Source organism: Aspergillus tanneri (genome assembly GCF_003426965.1).
Source record: "Aspergillus tanneri strain NIH1004 chromosome Unknown AapTan_9_pilon_pilon_pilon, whole genome shotgun sequence".
Lineage (NCBI taxonomy): Eukaryota > Fungi > Ascomycota > Eurotiomycetes > Eurotiales > Aspergillaceae > Aspergillus > Aspergillus tanneri.
In genome coordinates this window covers 735,040-736,740 of record NW_022984636.1, presented here as the reverse complement: position 1 = coordinate 736,740, position 1,701 = coordinate 735,040, and the positions used below count along the sequence as shown (strand labels likewise).

The window sequence follows — 1,701 nt, the reverse complement described above, 5'->3', positions numbered from 1 at the left end:
TTACACGGTATTCGCTAGCCAATCGCTGCATACAAGTAATAACCCCGGTCCGAGTCCGGGGACAGCGGGCTTACGCTTACAGCAAGGCACCCCGTTGATTAGAGTGAGCCATCGGTTCGCGTAACGCCGCTGGTCCCTAAGTTTACATTTTCTTCTCTCCTGAGCCTTGTTGTCAGGCGGCGGCACTGAGCATGTCTCCTCTAGGTACTTATCATATGCGATTTCCACGTTCTTTTGGCGGCCTCTGCGCACCTGGATGCCACTCTCCAGGAGACGTTTCTCGTTACTTAAGATTCCTTCAAAGTGAATATGATTACGCAGGAGAGCGACAGACATTCGCAGCGAACGGAATGGTCCCTTATCGGACGCCAGTTCTTTGAGAGCGTAAATCCCTAAAACGTTGGTCCCGGTTTCATACAGTTCGTCTAGATAGAGAGAGTCCCAGCATCGCTCCAGGAACTGCTCGAGATCTTCGCGCAAAGCGCCCCGTGCGATCGCCTCCACAGAATGTGGAGCTTTTGTTTTAGTCGATTGCTTTTTATAATCTATGTACCGGTCCGGTGTGTCCCAAAGTCTTTGTGGGTTTGCATCCACTGAGCTTGCTAGGGGACTTTGGGTGGTGTCGATGCCGACCGCATTGGTGTTCAGTGTCTCCAGGCAATTCAGGGTTGTAGAGGTCAAGTTCCTGGGAGTATCAGGTGCCCCTTTGCTACGCTTCATATCCTCGTCGTTGCATGTAGTAATACTCCTAAGCTGTTGGCTACCGCCAGAAAGAAAGCCAGCCGTGCTTGGGGGAACTGTTTGTGGAGTCTCCACTGCTATACAGGTTACGTGAAGAGCGCTCTCATGTTCCACATCGACTTGAGTTACACACTGTTGGAAATGATGAGTCGCCTGATCCATGTTAAGGGCTTCCTTTTTGGATTGGACTGAATGAGTCCGGATACACGGAGAGAATATCTATAGAGCGGATACAGCTTGCCCTTAAAAGGGGAGGAGACAAAGACCAGGGAGGGATATCTTAACCAGGCGCTGCAACTAGACGTAGCTTCTTGCGCCTAAATTGAGGCCTTCAGTCCGAAACTGTACAGTACCTATGTTTACCTGACCGGCTAAGAATAACCTCGTTTAAAATTAATATGTCTTCCAATCCGCCGGCAAGCAATTCTTCTTCTCCGTCTCTTCCATCTGTCTATAGGGATCCTCAGAGACTGTCTAGTAACCTAGACGGACTCGATTTGGCTTGCTTGGCATTGTCATAGGACGGGTTGAAAGGTGTATACAGCCTTTCGTTATGGCGTTCTTGATGGACCAGACGCGCAGCTTGGTGGTGACGGTCGTTGTTATAGTATGCAACTTCGCCTTTCTCCCGCCTGTTCTTTCTGGTTCGGTTTACGGGATGATATCCAGGCCGTTCTTCACATGGTTGGAAAGGTCATCTACAATGTTTTCTTTCACCCCTTGCGTCCCTTTCCTGGTCCCATCTCTCATGCCATCTCTCCCCTACCGTACTGCTATCGGTTGCTGCCTATAGGTACTACGGGTTCAGCCCTTGACAAACAATATTTTACTTGACACCTGGGGGTAGTGGTAATATGAAATTTTTGAAAAATACACTTTTGTCCACACTGCTCGATTCAGTCCGCCGTAATTATGTATTTGGTAATCAGCCATCAGGTTACGTTGTACGCAGTTCCGTTT

The 1,701-nt window shown here is 49.1% G+C and overlaps 1 protein-coding gene across 1 annotated transcript; it reads right to left on the bottom strand.

Moving 5' to 3' along the window:
- ATNIH1004_011752 (uncharacterized protein) lies at positions 1 to 903 on the bottom strand (the record flags this gene model as incomplete). Its single annotated transcript, XM_033576314.1, has 1 exon — positions 1 to 903. One exon carries the CDS (start codon positions 901 to 903, stop codon positions 1 to 3), a length of 903 nt encoding a protein of 300 aa, XP_033420978.1.
- Positions 904 to 1,701: the final 798 nt, after the last annotated feature.